The 19,228-nt window shown below is 40.6% G+C and overlaps 3 protein-coding genes across 3 annotated transcripts; 1 reads left to right on the plus strand and 2 right to left on the minus strand.

The window, feature by feature from the left end:
- Positions 1–536: 536 nt before the first annotated feature.
- Positions 537–6,058, minus strand: LOC115629348 (AP-3 complex subunit beta-2). Its single transcript, XM_030525797.1, has 4 exons — positions 5,176–6,058; positions 4,021–4,864; positions 2,417–3,670; positions 537–1,714 (listed from the first exon to the last, which is right to left on the minus strand). The coding sequence occupies exons 1-4, from the start codon at positions 5,815–5,817 to the stop codon at positions 933–935; spliced, it is 3,522 nt and encodes a 1,173-aa protein (XP_030381657.1). The 5' UTR covers positions 5,818–6,058; the 3' UTR covers positions 537–932.
- Positions 6,059–6,523: 465 nt separating this feature from the next.
- Positions 6,524–8,610, plus strand: LOC115629349 (protein SREK1IP1). The gene is made up of 2 exons (XM_030525798.1): positions 6,524–6,862; positions 6,953–8,610. Exons 1-2 carry the CDS (start codon positions 6,758–6,760, stop codon positions 7,712–7,714), a joined length of 867 nt encoding a protein of 288 aa, XP_030381658.1. The 5' UTR covers positions 6,524–6,757; the 3' UTR covers positions 7,715–8,610.
- Positions 8,611–9,175: 565 nt separating this feature from the next.
- Positions 9,176–11,947, minus strand: LOC115629321. Its single transcript, XM_030525770.1, has 2 exons — positions 11,805–11,947; positions 9,176–11,696 (listed from the first exon to the last, which is right to left on the minus strand). The coding sequence occupies exons 1-2, from the start codon at positions 11,852–11,854 to the stop codon at positions 10,088–10,090; spliced, it is 1,659 nt and encodes a 552-aa protein (XP_030381630.1). The 5' UTR covers positions 11,855–11,947; the 3' UTR covers positions 9,176–10,087.
- Between the last annotated feature and the right edge of the window lie 7,281 nt (positions 11,948–19,228).

The following is a 19,228-nucleotide window of genomic DNA, read 5'->3' on the forward strand; positions in this document are numbered from 1 at the left end:
GTATACTCGCAATGATTCGATCCTATAAAAAAAATTAGCTGCCTTCTTAATGGATGCACGATTCTTTCTAATCGAATATATAGAGAGTTACAGGAAGACAATAAATTGAATGAAATAACTTTATAGTAAGACTTCCGATGCACATATCGCCATCGACTTAATATTATCATGTCCGCTTTTTTTATTGAGAGCTACGAAATGTGGACATTTCTGTTGCCATTGTTTCAAGAATCATTACGCATACGTTTCAGAATAATTGTACAAATTTGTCATGCGCTAATCTGTTATCCCTATAAAAATGCTAGCTAAAACCGCATTGGATGAATTGAATGCAAGGGAAATAAACTTTAGAAAGTGAGAATCCATACATTTGTAATGCCAAGTATCTACAAGATCCGACTCTACTTTAAAAGTGAGCGTGTTTTTAATTATTTGGTTTGAATTGGTTTGTAAGATAACCTACTATACAAGTATCTTGGCTTTAATCCTACGCTTTTGTGCAACTATATTTCTCATACATAGCTCCATAGCCGACATGCATGACAAATGTTTGTTTGTTTTTAATTGTATTATAAAATTTAGAAGCAATAGATTTTGAATTCAGCTTACGTCATTATTATTGCGGCATTGTTCTAGTTTAGAGCGTCATAATAGTTGTTCATATTCGAGTTGACGGAAACCATGCGTAAGCTTTGGCTTAAGTTTAAGAATATAAATTTGTTCATTTAACAATTTCAACTGAATGTACATTTATGTATAGTGTTTTGTGAGTTGGAGAATTGTTTGCTGTGGTTGCAGCAAACTTCTAACTTAGGTATACGATTTAGGAAAGAAGAAGGCTTGCTTATCTTGCTCTATCTTATGCTGCACCGCTCCTACACGCGCTCGTTCTCTCTCTCTCTCTCTCATTTTCTATCTATCTCGTTACTCCTCTACATGCCAAAGCTTTGTTGGAGGGCGTTGCGAAGCTCGTTCAACACCATGGATCCAATGACCATTTTCTCGCAATTAACCACCAATGTGAGCGCCTCGTCCTTTTGCCATTCGAGCGTGATGAGCACCAGACTCTTGGAGGCGAATGTCTGGCCGGCGAAGCAATGCAATTGCGCTGTTGCTGAGCTATATGTGTGGGCCACATTGATGAACTCGTAGAGTTTCTGTTTGAGCGACGCCACATCCACAATTTCCCGTTGCACACCTCGCAGCACACATTGGTGTTCGTTCATGCCGCCGAGTTTGTTGCGTTCCAACTGGTGGCAGCTTTCGCTGATCTGCACGGCCCTCACGAGCTCGCCGATGGGCGGCTTTAGTGTGAAGCGCGCATTTCCCGCACTGGACTGCAGCTCCAAGTCAATCGCATGCGTTGAGTCATTGAAGTCCACGCCCAGAACAGCAGTTGCTATCTGCTGGGGCTGCAGCTTTGGAATGGCAGCGAACTCACTCAACTGCATGCCCGCTGGCAGGGTCTGTTGAACTATCTGTATGTTGCTGATCTCGTCCTGGGAGCGATTCTGGAACTGCAGCTCTATGGAGCACATGGCCGAGGAGTAGAGATGTGGGGCGCGTGTGAAGCGATACGATAATTGCAGGCCATGTCCGGTAATCCTATTGAGCAGTTCCTTGTGCTTGAACTCGATGTGGGAAGGACCAACCAGTTCAATGTGACTTTCCACGCTCTGCGGCTGCAGCGCAGCACCGTGAAGCATAGGCGTGCCTAATTATAAAATAAATGAATTAAAAAAACTGATTAGTTAAGTAACAGACGTAAACGGATCGCTGAAATATTGTGCTATATTGTGCAGCAAAGTCTGTCCCTTCGTCTTTCTGTCTAGCAGTCTTCTGTCGTCTAAGCAGATCTAATTATTGAGATTCCGAATAAAACTAAGCTAACATCATACCTTTGAACTGGTATGTTTCTGTAACAGGCAGGGCAGGGTATTGAAAAGACTATAGCCTTTTATTTCATTTGTTTTATTATACGTATCCTTCCAATTACAAAAAAGAAAGTAAAATTATTATATAAAACATAGGCAAAGACAACTTGTTGCAGGCAAATTAAAGAACTTAATATAACGATGTCTAGAAAGACGAAAGTTAAGATCGAGAATCTTAACACATAACATTGATTTGAAATAACTTCCATTTCTGATTTATTAATATCTTTAGGCACGTTGTGTTATATGAATAGTTATAGATAATATCTGCTTTTTTCTGCTCAAAAATAATGGGTACGAGTATACTTGAACTAAATTTAAATTAAATACACAGCAAAGGAGAGAAATTATAAAAGTAATTCATACAATTTTCGTTTACAATGATTTAACTTATTTAAAAAGGAGTCTTTACATTACAAATTCCGTTAGATATTTGCTTCAGATAGATTCCTGTCGTGCACATCTCTTTTGCGTTTACTTACCAGGCGTTAAGAATCCTCCCAGAGACGGCGTCAATACGGGTCCAATGGCCGGTATGTCGTCCAAATCGAGCAGCAGATCCAAATTGCTTTTGCCTGCCACTGCAGTTGGTTTATTGGTGCTGGTTTTTGGTTTGGATTTGGATGCCTTTTCAGCTTCGCTGTCCGACCCGCCCCCATCGCCTCTGTTGTTATCCGTCACATCGTCGTCTTCGTCGCTGCTACTGCTGCTACTACTGCTGCTCCCACTATAAGCGGAGGACTCCCCGCTGTCCGAAGTACCCGAATAGGCAATGGCGTTGTTGTTATTATTATTGCCCGCTGCCGGCACAGATGCAGCATCTAGTAGTGTGGGTGTTACTTTGGCCACCGGCGTCTTGACAGCATCTTTTGCTTTGGAAGCAGCTGCTGCTGGCGCCGGTTTGCCATCCACATCATTGTTGTCATCGCCATCACTCTCGCTGCCCGACGACGCAGACGAGCTGGTCGAGTCACTGCCGCTGCTGGCACTGCTGCTGGACTCTGAATAGGCCGAGGATTTATCCTCTGATTCGGATAAGAAGTTCTTCTCTCGATTCTTCGAGGACTTGCCGCCGCTGGCAGCCTTCGAGTGTGTGTCATCCGTGGGACTATCACCCGGCAGCTTCTCCTGCATGTAGCCCGCAATATTCCGGACACTCGCATCGGGCGCCACAGTAGGAAAAGCGGGCAGCTCCTTATAGCCCGAAGCACGCATGTTCAAGTAGTGAGAGAGCGAGCCCAGCTGGAAGTTATTCGTATCCCGATATTTGCTCTCAGGCACTGGCGCTGGCTTGGCCGTCAGAAAGATTTTGCGAGCATGCTGTGAGAGGACGCTGCTGGTTCCGCTCGTTGGGAAGATAAACTGACGTAGAAAACGCGCTCGATCCCTCACATCGTAATTGGTGTCGTAACGAGCCAGTGTGAAAACATATTGACAGAGCAACGACGTCTGCTCGGCATTGGTCAGATAGAGCTTGACGCCCAGGTTGAGCACCTGCAGCTTCACCACATCCTGCTCGTCCACAAACGACTTGGCCATCTTGCGTAGCACATCGGGCGCTATGTGCGGCACCTTTTCGTTATATTCGCCAATTAGCCAGATAATGGCAGCACGTGCCGCCGGCACTGTTATATAGTCAATCAGCTTAGCCATTTGTGTAATGATCTCAAAGTGTTCCGCAGCCTTGGTCTGCAACAGCTTCTTGATCACAACAACGCTTTCGGCCACCACATGTTCTGCCAGAAAGGAATGAAAATGTATTAATAAGAGGAATGAAAAAAGTGGAAACAGAAGAAAAACTGTGCTCGAAGCATAGCACTTCCGAAGTTCGATGCTCTGACAGTCTTAATTCCTCAATTATTTATAAAGGTTTACTAATGGGTATGGTGGGAAATACTAAATTAATGAATTACTGAGTAAAATAATCGCATGACGAGGAACTATTTCTAAGAGTTCTCTTCAGTTTAACAACTCATCGTGCCTTTTGCATAAAATAACCATTTAATAACATTTAATCAGACAACAATGTCTCCCCCAATGGCAATATGTTAGGTTGTCCCTTTTCTTCTATTTTCTAGCTACTCACCATCATGATTGGAAAGCAAGTGGACTAATCCGCTGAGGCATGTTTCGGTCACCTCCTTAATGCTGGCCGCACAACGTCCAATGGCCTGTATGGTAGCGGCCACAAACGACCGATCACTGCTGGAGATGTAGGTTTGGAATTCGCGTAATATTAGCGATATGCTCGTTGCCGAGGCCAAATTTGTCAGTATGTCCAGCTTGAGAAGCTTCAGATGTGTAGGATCGCTGGTGCGCACAAAGAAGGACTTGATATGTGGCTCGAAGATGGCCTTGCGTTTGGTCGACATCGACGCAATGCACGTGAGCACCACACTCTGAACCTCCTTGTGAGAGCGCAACAACCGAATTAGAGCCTTGGCTATCAATTGCACCTCATTCCGAGGCGCCAAATGATGGTAGAGCTGTGCCACGGCCATGACGACGGATGCGTTACGGGACTGCAGCAAAGGTTTCGTTTGACGCAACAACAAACGATGGTCCAGGTCGATGTGGTAGCTGCTGCTGGGTGAGTTTCCCGCACTGCGTTTGTTTCCATTATTGCTGTTGTTGTTGTTGGAGCTGCTGTTGCGCAACTTCGACTTGTTGTTGTCATCGTTCTCATCTTCGCTGCTGGAATTTCCATCGCTATTGCCGCTACTATTGGTGGATTCATCATAGAAACGCTCACTGGCTGGGGCATCAGCCGCTCCCTCATCCTCGTCTGCATTCGGATCGACGAATTGTGTGCGCGCATAGCGCGTCAGCATGTTAATAATGATGACCTGACCCCATTCGTCCACATCGACAAGCAGATTGCACAGTTTACGGTAGTTCTTGTGTATAAGATCGACGCGTTCCGGACAAACCTAAAACAAAAGCGAGCAACAATATCAGCAACATAAGGCATGCGAAGAAGCAACAGGCGTTTGAAAAAAAAAAAACCAAAAATTTCGTTTTGTTTGTATGGAAAGCAAGTAAAGCAAAATATCGTGAATTTAAGCTTTTTTAGATAAGCACAATTATATTATTTTTCAAACAAAATAAGATGTGCTCTCTATAACGTCGATTTCAATAACTTTAGAATATTTTTGTGGTTTAAGTTCGTTAAGCTTCACAATAACAATATTCCTCTAACATCGGATCCTAATTCGTTTTTATATGAATTAAGAGAACTTACCTCATCGAAGGCCATGACAGCCGATCCCACCACCAGTGTTGTGCGATCCGATAGCAGCTTCTCGATTACCATAACGAGCTCATCCTTTTGCTCTGCGTCCAATGAATACAGCTTGGGGATGGCATGTGCCGCTGTCTTGCGCACATATGGACTCAAATCGGCGGCACTATCGCGTATGGCCAACATCACAATTGGCACAATCATGCTCACCCGAATGGATGACAATACACGCAACGCTGAGGCGCGTATCAGCTGATTGGGGTCCTTCAGAGCACGCTGGAATGTCGAGATGGAGAGCAAGGCCAGGTCCTGTTGCTCCTCGGCGTAGCGCACCAGATACACATAGACCAGCTTTTTGACCTCAATATTCTTGGAAACAACATTCTTAACGACAGCGGGAAACAAATCGCTGGCATCACGTCCCCGAGCTATCATTCCAATGATGCGTTTCATTGCCTCAAGCTTTAGACCGTCCTTATTGCTGTCGAGCATCTGTTTGAGGTCATCGTGTTTCCTGCCATCGCTCTGAAAGAAGGCCGCCCCACTCGCCGGATCGGCGCCGAATTCCACATCTAAACCCATTTGAGGACGCTCCCCATAGGCGGCCATTGAAAATGGATTGCTCGTCGCGTTCTGTTGCATTGTTGCAGGTTATGAAGCAGGACGACAATGATGCAGATTTCTTTTACTTGAAGATGCGGGGGCGTGCAAAAACTTTCTCTTTGTACTCCTCAATGCTGTTGCTGTTGTTGTCTGAGGCTGCTGTTTTTGTTATTGTGAAACCTGCTAAAAGCACTTGACTTGCACTGACTTTATATAAAATGTTATACATCCAATGGAATTTCAATACGAATAATTCATGACTCTAGCACAATTTTTTCCTATGTAAGTTTACATCTCAGCTTGGCAAATAGGCTGCCATGTAGTTATATATTTGACCGGTCCGGCAACTTCATCTGGCTATTAAGTTCTCTTACCCGGTTCAGCGTTTGAGCTTATGAGCTGCATTGGTTTCCTGTAGTTCCCAACTGTGAACTCTACATTACTGATATCAACAGTCGCCATTTAAATTTAAAAGCATATTTTGTAACTTTATTGTTTTTAAAGTTATGTTATTTTCACGGATTCCATATAAAATCAGCGAATTGGCTGTGTTAAAAATAGGGAAATATTCAAAGCTCCGTTTTAAATCAAAGCATTTAAAAAAATACTGGCTTAGCTTTCAATTCATGGGGCGTGTGTCCTAGTGAGGGAACTCTTCAAATTCTATAAATTTCACATCAACAGCTCAAAATTATAAAGAACTAAATAAATCTCACTGTAAATGCGAGCAACAGCTACCGGATGAGCATACATGCAAAAATATAATTTGCACAGGTGGCATCACTTTCGTGCAATGCTGGCATAGGCCGTTGCGTTTACCAACACTAAGCTGATATTTACTTGTGTTGTTGCTGCTGCCGCTGCGCCGTCTTGTGTTGGCAGAGTGTATGAGCAGAGACCGCATAATTTAATGGGCTCCACCAATTGAAGCAAACGAGAAAAGTGTAGCCTTAATTTTTACACAGATATAGCCAGCAAAATGAATTTTCCTCTGGCGAATGCAAACAAGGACAACTTGCGTGCGGCATGCAAGAAATGCGGCTATGCGGGTCACCTGACATACCAATGCCGGAATTTTCTCAAGGTAAGCCACTGCAACACAAACAACAAAACACATTGCAAGCTGAAATTATACATACATATACATGCGTACATATGAACATATATTATTCAGGTGGATCCCAACAAGGAGATTCTGCTCGATGTGGAGAGCACCAGTTCGGATTCAGAGCTCGAGTATTTAACGCCGCTGACTGAGCTGCGTGCCCAAGAAATTAAAGGCGGCGCCGGCGAGGCAGCTGGTACAACAATAACAACAACAGCAACAACGGCGACGACGATTAAATCTGGAGCTGCAGTGACGGTAAAGTCACCGATATCGGCAGCAAGCAAACATAATAAGAAGCGCACCAAGGCTGCCACGAAATCAAAAAAATCCGTTCTGAAGCAGAAGCACAAACACACCCACACACACAAGAGGAGCAGGAAACACAAAAAGAGCAGCAACGGCGGGGGCGGCGAAAAAACAAAGTCCAGCGCTGTCGCCTCCAAAGATGTGAAGAAAAAGAAACATCACAACAACAGCAAGAAGAGCAAAAGCAAACGCTCAAAGCATCGTCACAACTCGACAAGTAGCGAGAGCAGCTCTTCGAGTAGCTCCTCGTCCTCGTCTTCATCCTCAACGTCATCAAAATCGGAGTCATCGAGCAGCGACACCGAATCGGATTCCAGCGATAATGAAGAGTCCAGCACCAGCGAATCGGACGAATATGGACGCAAAAAGAAGCGTCAAGGCAAATACAAACGCAAAGCAGAGCCTGAAGCTCTTCGTCGCAAGAAGACGAAGGTCAAGCGGAAGCGCCATCGTGTCGGTGGCTCCAGTGCCACGGGCGCTGGCAGCTATTTGAGTAGCTGCAGCGACAGCAGCACCTACTGAGATTGTGTACAAGTAGCTCGACGGAGAAAGAAGCCGAAGCATGCGCCAACATATTTTAGAAACATTCTAGACATTAAGCCGTACACGCAAAAATAGTTTGTTAGTTTTTACTGCAGTTAAAAAGTGCATTGCAGCTTATACATGCTATATATCCGAACAACAATGACGATGATTTTAGGTATTAGTGGAATTTTTATGAATGTTTTTTTTCTAGGCTGTTTTCCTAAATGCGTGTGATCTCTGTATAATCTCTATTCACATTTACATTTTTATTCAATTGGCTCGATTTACACATAACTTCAGTATAGTTTTTCTTTTTACGCATAATAATCTTTTCAAAATTATTTCATTCGCCAGCTGGTTTTGTTTGAAAGGAAAATTGTTAAGATGCAAAGTTCAGGTCGCTGGCTTGTATGGACGAAAGAACTCACACCCTAGGCTAGTTTATACAAACAATCTTGTAAGGCCTTCCTTCAACACACACACTCACGGAAATTTCAATCCTGTCAATTAGATGGGCGCATGCTTGGATGCAAGTGTATGTGCTTCCGAAACATAAAGAAATGAATAAAAATGCAAAGCTCAGGCACACCTCTAATTAGAGAGCAACACTCCGACTGCCTGTTGAGTCATCCCCATATCCACAACGAAGCAAATCATTTAGCATTATGTTGCATTGTTCGCCCATTGCCATGGGAACCCTAGACTCATCTTAGTTTTAAAACGAGCCCCTACATAAGCGAGCCACAGGGCAGCTATGCAGAAACTGAAACTACAACTAGCTCATATCTATGTACAAGTTAAAAGGCTGCAACTAGCACGATTGCGCCATTCGGGAGTTATATATGTACATATATGTATGATTTAAAAATCGAGAAATAAATGGATACAACAAATGAATGTCGTTTCCTTTTTCTGAGCAACAAATACAGACATCAAGGGAATCTTGTATAATGAAGTTATGATAACTTCTACAGAATAACTTCTCAAATGATATATCGTCATTGAGAAATGTATTTTTGAAACACTTAAGCTGGAATCAGTTAGGCAAGTAATTATTGTGCAAAACATGACGAAAACTAGCTCCTTCACATTGAACTCTCTTTGAAATATTTAAAATGTGTAGAAGAGTTAAATTATTAGTTATTGTGGGAGCCATTGTGTTGGGGCAGCAACTTCTTAGTTAAAAATAATTAAGAAACAATCATTCTTCAGGTAGTCGGTTTTATTTCATTTTATGGTTGCTTGACTATATTTTCCCACTTTTGCTGTATTTTAAGGCTCTCTAGCGTCAATCTGTTTCTCTGTCGTCTTTCAGTCTCTTATGTTGTTGTTATTGTTTGTTGTGATATCATTTTATTTGTATTTATTTTTCAGTTTATTCGATATCCATTACTACTTATGCCCCAAATAGTCCCTAACATCGAGCTCGAATGCATCATCACATAGTTGTTTGAATTGTTTTGTGTGGAAGAAACTGGATCTTTATTGTGTTATAGTCAGTATGAAACATTATTTATCATATGTATATATCCTACTTATAATATTAATTGGCCCAAAATGCAATGCAATGATGCACTTTGCTTAAATTATGGGCGGATATGAACTTTTTAAAATGAACATTCTTGTGGCAACTAAGACAATTGCAATACAGAACTAACGATTTCATTTTCTTCGGTATGTTGTTATTAACAAATTTTATTTGTTGATATTACAATGTTATGATTGAAACTACGGCAGTGTGCCAAAAGTATTGAATGGAACCTAAATATTATGTGTATTATGTGTTTCATGCCTCACTTACTTAACAATTTAAAGAGCTATGCGTCTCTATGAAATATTCAATTTGTGTGCCATTTTCTTATATCACTGCCTTAAGCGGCAATTTGGTTAGATCGTCCGAAAAAAAAAAAACAAAAACAAATAAATAAAATTTGGAATGTCCTATACAAACATATTGAATGTTAGTCACGAATTCATATCGTATGATTGAAATGAAAATCGCCGTATTCTAGTTAACTATTATATCACGTTCTTATGCGCAAGTTTGTGTTTGTCGTCCGGAAATGAATGGAGAAAATGTGAACAATTCGTGCCGTTGGATATTGAAACAAATTTGGAATCTATGTGTGTTTCGAAAATTACAGATTACCTAAAAGGTTCACTTAGGTACAATATGATTTGGTATTTGTCACGACTAATGCTAGATTTAAGTATAAGATCCCCCTCCTTCTCACTGACCTCCGCCCTTTCACAACCAATCACACACGATGCCTTGACAACGTTTCTTAAAACTGAAGAATTCAGGCTTACAACTAATAATACAGCCCGGGTATCTATGGCAGATGTTTGGCGTTGTTTTTGTAATCATCATCACATGATGGTTGATGGAGTCGCAGTGGTTGCAGCGGTTGTTGTGGTAGTGGTTGTGGTTTTGGTTGTATTCCCAGTATTCCCAAAATTCGAGGTACAAGTGAGCAAAGCGTTTTGTAACGCTGTCACACGACGCTCCAGCATGATGATCTTGGCAGTTGCCTGCTCGCACTGAGTGCACGGAGCTCTGGATTGTAAATTCATGTTGATGCCCTTGCCATGCAAATGGGCATTCATGGTCGACAAGAGGGTTGAGTTCTGTTTCTTCAGATCATTGTTTTGGGCCAGAAGATCTTCGCAGAGAGCGCATGTGGAGGTGCGCAGGTCGAGAAGGGCCTGCTCCTTCGCCTTCAGATTCTTAATGAGTCGACGATTCTCCTTCTTAAAGTTGAGCAACTTTTGTTCCAAGTCCAGGAGCTCATCTTCTTTGTCCTTCTCAGACATATCTATTGTAGTTGACGTTTCATCAGCCGACAGAGCTACCTGCTCCTGAGCGTTGTGGGTGCTCATCAAGCGCTTCATGGCATCCAGTATAGAATCCATCTTCCTCTCCATCAATTGCCCCGAGGCGCGTTGCTCGTCCAAGTAGGCCTCGATCTTCTCCGCGGAGTTGCGACTAGTGTTGGTCGAGCTCACCGCCAACGATATATTAGCATTGCTGTTGCTGCTACTGAGCACCGGCACCAGGGCCTGGCTGGAGCTACTGTGTGACAGAGCCGCTTTGGCAGCTGGAGTGACCAATATGTCCTCCACATCATCGTCGTCATCATTCTCACTGGTATCGGAGACGGACTCAGTCACCGATGTGGCCGCCGAAACAGCCTCGCCACGACCAGCGCGATGAAGCGATGGGCGCTGCGACTGAGCGCCAGAGTCTTGTGTCACCGATCCGCCCAGGACTTGCTCCGCCGCGGCTGTCAAGGTCATTAAAGAGATTGAGACGCTTGATGAAATGGTATGGGGGCTGCTCGACCGGCGAACAGTGTCGACTTTCTCTACAAGCAGACCGAACAGACGCATAGCCTTGGTGAAGTCCTTTTCGTCCTGGTGGCTGTCGAAGCGAACGCTCCAAAAGTGCTGCTGATCGTCATAGAATTGCATATAGGACTCACGCAATATAACGCACGCGCGACTGGCCGATGTGTCGTTAGCAATAAGGCGCAAAATTCCGTACACCTCTTGCTTCGACTTGTATATGATCAGCTTCATAGCGGAGGTGTTCATGTGCCTTGAGAGAGCCACACCTACGCGTCCAACGTTGTCACTGCCATTGAAGCCATACGCCACCTTGGCAATCACTGTTGTCCAATGCACGGCTGAGGAGCCGGAGCCACGAGGTGCGTCCTCCGGAATGTAGTGAGCTGTCGATATCGGCGTGCCTTGTGCATTTGCTCCGCTCGACTGAGTCCTAGCCGATTCTGTGGTGGCCGCTCCAGGGCCAGCAGCTAATTCAGTGCCATCGCCTCGGCCATTATGGGACTGTTGTGGCTGTTGCTGTGGAATGCGCGGCGACTGTAACTGTGGCTGATAGCGCAACGAGTTGGATTCGTGTTGCAATCCCCTCTGATCGTCCTCGAATATGCGTCTCAAGTTATTTGGACCCGTTGTGCTGTCAAATAAGACACTAATGAGAACAACAACAACAAAATGGCAAGGCTGTAGCACAAGCCGCAAGAAAAAAGAAAGGGGAAAATATCAATCGGTAATGAGAAATCACCTGCGCAACTTATCGAAGAATTCCTGGTATGAACTTTCACCGAAATCCATATTCGCGTGCTTCTCTCGATCTACTTCTAGTTATTTTAGTCGCAATTTAAAAAAAACAACTCTTACAAATTATTTTGCACACAACAAATATAAGTTCGTTGTATTTTCTGTTCGTTTGAAAATGCCGAAGTAAATGAAGAAGAGTTTTGTCATTCAAAGGCAGGAATTAAATCAGCTGCTAGATTCGTTTTCGTTCTCAATAGGAGTGGCAACGCTGTTTTTTCTTGGCGAAAGCGCGCCTTTTCCAACACTTCAGCGTTCCAAGTACAACTAATTTGAAATTAGACAATAAATGAACTTACATTTCTTTTGGAATTTAAGTTCTAATGACTCAATTGATGAACAGAAGTATGCCAGCTTTTGTAATTTAATGCCCGTACATTGATTTATTACATTGTTTACGTAAATGACCAACGACGCCGCTTGTCTAGATAAGTTACGGTTGTTGATGTTTACCCATTTTTGTTTATTTCTTTACAATTCTGTTTAAGCGGAATTGTGTTAACGTGCCTGCACAAACGTTGGCCAAAGACCAGCAGCGCCTTCGGAAATAGCCATCATCGTAGTTACGAATTCGCCTTTTTATTATAATGTAAATATGTACATAAATACATACACTCATATGTATGTTCATATGTATGTGTGCATGCATTTACCATTGTTGATAAGGTCCATTGTATAAACAAGCCATAAAAAACCGCTAAATTTACAATTATGCTGAAGGGCTAACGAAAGGGAATCGTATTGAACTATTGATTAACACCTTTTGTGGCTTTGCGGCGAGGCCGAAACGGCCTAAAAATAGTTATTTTTTGTTTTGATTGGCTTGATAAACATTTGGTAAACATTTTAAAGCCATTTGAATAGCTGCGCAGTATAAAATTTCTTTAGTATCCCTTATCGTGAAGGGTACTTTAATTAATTATATTAATTGTTAATGTCCATAACAATTTTAATTGGGAGTGGTGTTAGAAACTGATCTTCTATATGTACTTTGTATCTTATACCCATGATTTCTGCAACTAATGCGAACAAACCAATCCTATTATCAAATGATGCGAATGCCATCTACTAAAGTCATTCTAAATTAAAGTCTGGGGACTACTTTCCTGTACAGATTTTACGCACGAACATAATAAATAAATAATATATATACAGCCTAAATGGGTTAAAATGTTCAGCATCATCATCATGTAAAGTAATACCCTTCTCATTCCAGTATGTAGTCCACGATGAGGACAGTAATGCAGAAGTTTCTTTACTCTCTCCTTGTCTACGTCACGAAGCACGTGCCGAACATTTGCGCACTCTATTGCTTTGTTTTTGTGATCTCTCGTACAAAATGGCGCGCCGCATTAAACGAAGAAACATGTGCAACACTGAGCCAATATTCTGACTACGCCACGACGCACTTTGTGACGTTTCTTAAAGAGACACACATACACACACAAGAGAAGCTCCTCATAACGAACCTACGCAATGCCATATCGTGTCTTATTATATCACGGCATGATACTGACTTTATGTGTTGGTTTGTTTTTGTTTAGAGTACGACTTCTCACATGTTGTTTGTTGCTATTTTTGTTGTTGTTTTTTCTTGCTTTGTACGTCTCTTTTTCTTGCCCTCTTTAGTGTTGGTGGTTTCTACAGCTGCTGTTGTTGTGCAAGGTCAAGTGGTCTTCACGATTAATCGAGAAATAGCCATTTGCACGATATAAAACACATTTATAGGTACTGATGCATATACATATGTACATATATGTATGTATGTACATACATACATATGTACATATACATATATTTACGTATAAGTATACTTATTTATTTATGCTCGCGTGTTGTAATTACATATTTATGTAAGTAGTACTTCTTTATGTGTGTGTGTTTGCTTGTTTGTCTGGTTGTAAATTTTTCAGTTGGGCCCAGGCAGCATTAAATGTTATTTACCATTTTTCAAAGCCATTTCCATATCTGTTTATGTTTTTCATTTATTTCCATTTACCGTTGGCCTAATCTTTACACAAACATTGCGCCCCTTGCCCCACCATGCCGCTCTCATTACGTTGGGTTTATCAGAAGGCAGGCACTTACAAAATGATGGACAGCCATAGTTGCGGCTGCTCTTCTTGTTGTTGTTATGTATTTTTATCAATGCTAGACCAACAAAAACAACAACAGCCCCAGCATAAACGGGTCGCTGATAAGCAATTGTAATTAAATTTACAAACGCAGCGCAAATGTTATTCTTTTTCTCTCTTCTCATCTTTTCAGTCGTCTAGCCCGCATTTTAAACATTAACAGCGCTCTGTTATTGTTAACAGCGCATTAGCAGTGCCACAACCTACGACAATGAAGAAGGATGCGTTGCAAGCCGCACGTAGACAAAAAACAGCTGGTTACATGAACTCTCTGTCACGCCATCACCACCACCACCACCACCGAGTGAATGAAACCAACAACTTCGTCACCAAGACGACAACAACAATGACAACCAAACAACAATGAGAACCCAACAACGACGACGCAATTAAAGAACTTGCCATGCATGCACACACACATACATACATACTTACACACAAATAAGTTCAAATGTGTGCGTGTAAACAAGAAATTATGTACACAGGTACCTATTTGGCCTTGTGGAAAAGGCTTTTCCACTTGAAGAGCCACCAAGGGCTTAATTTGTTTTTCAGCATAAATGCGTCCTTCAACAATTTATCAGCGGCACACACATATGTATGTACATACAAGTATGTACATATATTGTTGTTGTTTCCCATTTATATTTACTTTAGATTTTGGGATAGTCTGCGGACTAGGTGCTTCTGTTGCAATCACCTGACCTAAAAATAAATAAATAAATAAAATTAATTAATTGTAAATTAATGCAGAATAATAAATCTGAAAAACATTAACGGTCCTTAATTGCAAATTGATGTGACGATGTCTACGAAAAGGACTGTAACTTCAATTGCGGCATTAGCTGAGCGAAAAAGTTGTTAAGCATTAATTTTGCAATAGGTTAAAGGATTATTAAAATGTAAGCAGAGAAGTGAAACAATTTTTACTCAGAACGTGTTGATATTGAAATTACTATATACACTACACTTCTATAGACGAAAATCTACTGAAAATGTAATGCTTATTGGTAATTTTTTAAAGGCATAAGCATCTATCAAATTTAATATTGTTTCGTAAAGGGAATGTAATAGTCGGACGGACTGCACTGCTAAAACGGAGTACGTTGCTCCGCTTCTGATTTGCCTTTAATGATTCAATCAAAAGATATTGAACTTTTGAATCGATTAATGTTAGCCACTTGTGCATCTTTTGCTTTCCACCGCTTCTTTTTCATATTCTCGTGCTCATGCTACTGCTCTTTTGTTTTTGTTTTGTCTTTTGCTGAAAGGGAGGCCGCACGGCAACCGCAACACGTACGCCAAAATATTTAATTGCGTTGCGGAAATCTAAAAACTTCATAAACCTTGAAAAGCGCGACAAGATCCGCTAGTCGGCAGGCAGCATGGGACGGCAACAACAACAACAAAATCGACAACACCCAGCACCCCAAAAACAAAGCGAATTGTTGACTATGCGAAAGAGTGTTAAGTAAAAGCAACAACGAAAAACACCACAACAAAAACAGCAAGAGCAGCAGCAGCAACAGATGTTTAATGTATAGACAAATGTAATGAGCCCTTTGTTTGTGTCGTTGTGGTCTGTACGACAAAAACAACATTGGGTGCAATCTGATTGTTTTCTAAGTAAATTTCTTACTCAAGCGACTTCCTCAAGCAAAAAAGCTTGTATATTAATTCGAATCAAAATGAAGAAACTAAAGGTAAATGTGCTTGGTAGGAGAAGGGCAGAGGAGAGCTCAAGAGAATATTAGAATTAAAAAAGGAAAGTGTAAACAAATAGGAGAGATTATTTTAGCCTCTTTAGTAGACCCAAATCCATGTATTATAAATATAAATAAATTTAAATGATATAATAATATAAATAAATAAAAATATTCAAGTAGAAAAGCAAATTGAGCAAATCAAAAATGTCCTAAATGATTTAAAACGGCCAATTTATTTTATAAAATATTTTATTCCAGTGCAGTGACATCTGTTCCTCAAATTGGAGGTGCTGTCCTATGGAGCATTACCTCTGCAATAAAACGCAGTCTTTGGAAGACAAATGGCATTTTGAACAATATTACAAACCTTTTTACCAAAATATATCGGTTTTCGAATCAGTGTGCGTGACCACCCAAAAAAAAAACAGCGCAAAAATGTATAACGAAAATATTTACATAATTAAAGTACGCAATAAAAATGCTTTTTTTGTTGTTATTCCCATCTCAATTGAATAATTTCCATTACAACAATAATTTATTACATACATACATTCATATTTATACCACATGCATGTAATTTTTGATTGGGAGCTGCTTAACATGTGAAGCAGCTCGTCCGTGACGTCAGCTGTTCTTATGCTGTTACATTGTTGTTACAGTTTTGGTTTTTTTGGGTGTGGTTGTGGCGCTTTCGTTTTTGTTGTTGTTGTTTGATATTATGTTTTGTGGGCGACGTGACTTGGCAATTATAGCCAGAGCGGTTGGGGCAGAGGCGACTGCAGCACAGGTGTCAATTGTGTTAATTTGTTATAAACTATTCATGAATGTTTTCTTTTGCCTCTGCATATGTACATATGTATCTACATACATATGCATGTATGCATGCACGTACACTCAGGCACGCACGCACACACTCGCCTTAATGTGGCCCCACATTTTTAGGTGCAGTGCACTGCACTCTGTTTATGTCAATGCGGCGCTGCTGTTATGTTATGGCATAGCGGGGGGAAGCGGGATGGGAAGTCTTTGCTGTGGGTCTCGTGTATGTTGTCTGTCTACCTCTCCTCTCTCACTTCTGGTTTGCTACTGTAAACGTTTCCAGAACATGTTGCTCATTGGAATATGCAGACAAGTTGCCGGCTTCTCTGAGCGTGCTCTCTCTCTCTCTCTCTCTCTCTCGCTCTGTCACTCTACTTATACTCATACCCAAACGGTGTTTGCTCCGCTAGTGCATGCGGTAAATTTGTCACGTAGCATTGCATATTCTTCTTCTTCTCCCGTGCCAAGCCGATGCCAAAATGTATGCCTAACCTTATGGATTAATTTCATTAGTTGTTTATTTATTATTTGGATTTGTTTTGTTTGTTTTAAAAATGAGCAGCTATCAGGCAAGCTACTATTTCGGAGCTGCATAAATAATCCCAAGATTATGTTATTAAGGAATTGCAGCAGATAGCCTACAAAATTTCCCAATATTAATATAATGTACCATATGTATGTTTGTACGTTACTGCTCCAGTACTAGAACCGATTTCAGAATATTTAAGAAATAAATACTGTAACAAATAAAAAAAATATATAAAAATGTAATTGCCCAATTTTCTTGGCTTTCTTGTTATGGAATTCATTTCAAAAGAGATTATATTAATAAAAATACAATGTTTGTTGCTAGTTCGCAGATTTTATTTTCCAGATACACAGAAAGGTACGAAATAAGGAATATTATGAGAAGAATAAGATACAATCTATGGTTGTCGTTCTAATTAGATACTTACTGTTTAAAACAAGAAAACATGTACATATGTAAATATATGCTTACATGCATACGTGTGTATATAAATATGTTAGTAAACATCTTATACATTTGTATGTATGTACATATGTATGTGTGTACCTTCTAAAAATTGCAATTTTCCATATGATATCACTTTTTCCTTTTTTCCATTTTTGGCGCTGCGAACAACACAGCAGCCGTGGATTCATTATTTGAACAAAGCGCATTGCACACAAACTTAAGGGCATATGTGTACATACATACATACATACATAGATGAACATATAACGTGTGTGTATGCTGTAAATGTGTTTTCATTTGTATGTGCGCAAGCATGAGGTCTGTGAGGCATTGAAGTGTAACGAAAGAACTTTATTCTGTCCCGTTTTCGTTACATTTGCCCCTTTGCGTGTGTACACACATTTATGTACATATGTACACATGTATGTATGTATGTATGTGCGTGCTTGCTAGTCTATGCATAGGGCTGGTTGTCAGTTTGTCGCACGACCTAAATACGATTTTTATTATATTTTGTTTTCCAATTTTTCGTTTACTTTATCAACAGAAAATTAGTCGCCAGATGATCGGTAATGTATGTATGTATGTATGTACATATGTATGTGTGGTGAGTGTGTGTGTCGGTTTGTTTACATAAGTAACTGTTACGTTACATTCGAACAACATCAACTGCATTTTCACTTTGTTGTATTTCATTTTCTACATAAAATAAACATTAATATGTTCATATGTATGTATGTGTGTATATATAATGAACGGATATATTGCTATGCGTACATTAATGAGAGCATCAGGGCCATTGGCCGCCGGTCAACAGATGTTGTTGTTGTTGAGGCGAGAGTGCTGCAAATACCATTTAAAGAAGGCTTTTAAGATATTTAAGCTGTGTGACTATTATACATACATACATATGTATGTATGTATATTAGTAGAATACTATCTATGTATATATTATTATACTATAATACAATAATGATATAATTTATCAGCACAGCCCAAACATAGGTAAATGTTCGAATTTCGAATAGAGATTCGCTTTTCCACAAATTCTCTCTTTATTCTCTTGCGCTCTTCTCAATAAAAAAAAAAAAAATAAATAAAAACCATACGATCGTTCAGCTCCGAACTGGCATCCTCGTGAGTCACGAGTGGTGACTTTATATAATCTTTTTACACATGTCCTGAACGATCACAGTATTGTCCACGCGGTTAGCGTATGCTGCTTAGGATTAACTCCTGCAAACATATGTATGTATGTATATACTATATACCATCCCGGTACATTTATCACAGCGATGTCGGATGGAGTGTCGAAATCCAAATACCTCCTGTCAGCAACAGGTACTTAAATTGTACACTATTTCATAATGATTTCAATATTCACTAAGTTGTTATACATATGTATATGTATACACATAGTATATTATTTTTTCTTATTAGATATACATACATACATATGTACATATTATACTGTCTTTCCTTAAGTCCCCCGTATTCGTGACAACACGACTTATAGTAAGGAATAAACGAGAAAGCCTAATATACTGTTTTGGTGGTGGTGGTCTGCTTGAGAGAAACTAAATATTCGAACTGAGTTCGAAATTTAACGCTCGCACTCTTGCTCTCGCTCTCGCTCTCTTTATTCGCCGGCAACGCAGCGCTTATAAAAGTAAAATATCAACTTCATTTTTTTCAAAACGTATTCGAACGTCTAAGTGAGCGGTTGTGTCTCTTT

This window comes from Scaptodrosophila lebanonensis, unplaced genomic scaffold (genome assembly GCF_003285725.1).
Source record: "Scaptodrosophila lebanonensis strain 11010-0011.00,11010-0021.00 unplaced genomic scaffold, SlebRS2 tig00000142-arrow-arrow-pilon, whole genome shotgun sequence".
Classification (NCBI taxonomy): Eukaryota; Metazoa; Arthropoda; class Insecta; order Diptera; family Drosophilidae; genus Scaptodrosophila; species Scaptodrosophila lebanonensis.

Excerpts from the sequence above, each read along its gene's own strand:
- LOC115629349 (XM_030525798.1), top strand. The coding sequence starts at position 6,758 with ATGAATTTTCCTCTGGCGAATGCAAACAAGGACAACTTGCGTGCGGCA. Across the intron at positions 6,863-6,952 it reads AATGCCGGAATTTTCTCAAG|GTGGATCCCAACAAGGAGAT; the intron begins GTAAGCCACTGC and ends TATATTATTCAG.
- LOC115629321 (XM_030525770.1), bottom strand. The coding sequence starts at position 11,854 with ATGGATTTCGGTGAAAGTTCATACCAGGAATTCTTCGATAAGTTGCGC. Across the intron at positions 11,697-11,804 it reads TTCTTCGATAAGTTGCGCAG|CACAACGGGTCCAAATAACT; the intron begins GTGATTTCTCAT and ends CTTATTTGACAG.
- LOC115629348 (XM_030525797.1), bottom strand. The coding sequence starts at position 5,817 with ATGCAACAGAACGCGACGAGCAATCCATTTTCAATGGCCGCCTATGGG. Across the intron at positions 3,671-4,020 it reads CTTGCTTTCCAATCATGATG|AACATGTGGTGGCCGAAAGC; the intron begins GTGAGTAGCTAG and ends CCTTTCTGGCAG. Across the intron at positions 1,715-2,416 it reads GGGAGGATTCTTAACGCCTG|GCACGCCTATGCTTCACGGT; the intron begins GTAAGTAAACGC and ends TTTTATAATTAG.